The sequence below is a fragment of the Piliocolobus tephrosceles genome, chromosome 3 (genome assembly GCF_002776525.5).
Source record: "Piliocolobus tephrosceles isolate RC106 chromosome 3, ASM277652v3, whole genome shotgun sequence".
Classification (NCBI taxonomy): domain Eukaryota; kingdom Metazoa; phylum Chordata; class Mammalia; order Primates; family Cercopithecidae; genus Piliocolobus; species Piliocolobus tephrosceles.
Genome location: NC_045436.1, coordinates 132,809,594 through 132,810,805, shown reverse-complemented (window position 1 = coordinate 132,810,805; position 1,212 = coordinate 132,809,594). Strand labels below are relative to the sequence as shown.

General features: G+C 49.1%; 1 protein-coding gene across 1 annotated transcript in view; it reads right to left on the bottom strand.

Moving 5' to 3' along the window:
• Positions 1-590, bottom strand: part of PDCL2 (phosducin like 2) — a 33,797-nt gene extending 33,207 nt beyond the window's left edge. Inside the window, exon 1 of the mRNA XM_023192197.3 lies at positions 449-590. Coding sequence (XP_023047965.1) covers positions 449-454 — 6 coding nt within the window. The 5' untranslated portion in view covers positions 455-590. The remainder of the gene's footprint in view (positions 1-448) is intronic.
• Positions 591-1,212: the final 622 nt, after the last annotated feature.

Genomic DNA, 1,212 nt, shown 5'->3' with positions numbered 1-1,212 from the left:
ATTTTTTGAAAGGATGTGTGGGTTTATTTCAAGGCTTTCTATTCTACAAAAACTAGTAGGTTTTCTGTTCTTATCATTTTTTAAGGTAGTGGAGGAGGACAATCAAATTGAATTACACTTGGGTTAACGTTGCTGGTCTATTTCTTAAGTCAAAAATAGTATGCAGCAGTAAGATTTCTATGATTCTGGTGTGAAATACGATACGCAACAACTCTTTTAACGTTTTCTCCAGCGACAGACACAAGTCTTAAAGGCTGAAAAAATGGCGTTTTCCTGGAGGATTTTTCTCAAAACTAGAGAGAGAAGCACGCAAAATTTAGCACTTTTCAAGAACAAATGTTAGAGCCTAACTCCTGTGTCCGCCCTCCCCATTTGTGTCCCTTGGCTTCGGGCCCAGCTGGAGACCCACTGGGTGTTCCGGGGTCGCCCGGCGGGTCCCTACCCTCACCTGCATGATGTGCTGCTCTGCCCCTCACGAGCCGGCGTCGTCCTGTACCTGGGGAGGCGCCACGGATTGAGACCCGCAGCCTCCTCCAGGCGGGAAGCGCGCCCGCTTCAGGCCGGGGGGTTTTGAGCGCCCTCCGGAAGAGGCAGAGGCGAACAAGGACTTGTTACGCTTGTGCTGACGAGGCAGCTTGGTTGCCAGGCAATACAGGGGCCTAACACAGGGGATGGTTGTGGGTACTGACGCCCCAGAGCCTGGAGCATCTATCCCAAGCACTGCCTTTCCCGTTCGCTGTGTAGTGCTGGTGTGGACATTCCTGTCAACTTTTCCCTCCATCAACACCACTGAATCAACAGATTGTTTCAGAGCCTCTGGCACCCTTCAAAACGAGTCCTGTCTTCATGGAGAAATAACAAACTCCTGGAACGGAGAACCATTCAGAGGAGGCGTTCTTAACCTGGAATCCATAGACTATATATATATTTTTTTGTTTTGAGACAGGGTCTTGCTCTGTCGCACCGGCTGGAGTGAAGTGGTGCAAACACTGCTCACTGCACCTCCACCTCCAAGGCTCAAGCAATCCTCCTGTATCAGCGTCCCAAGTAGCTGAGATCACAGATGCATATGCCATCATACCCAGATAATTAAAAAAATTTTTTTTTTTTTTAGAGACAGGGGTCTCACGTGTTGCCTAGGCTGGTTTCAAACTCCTGGGCTCAAGTGATCCTCCCACTTCAGTCTCCCAAAGTGCTGGGATTACAGGCATG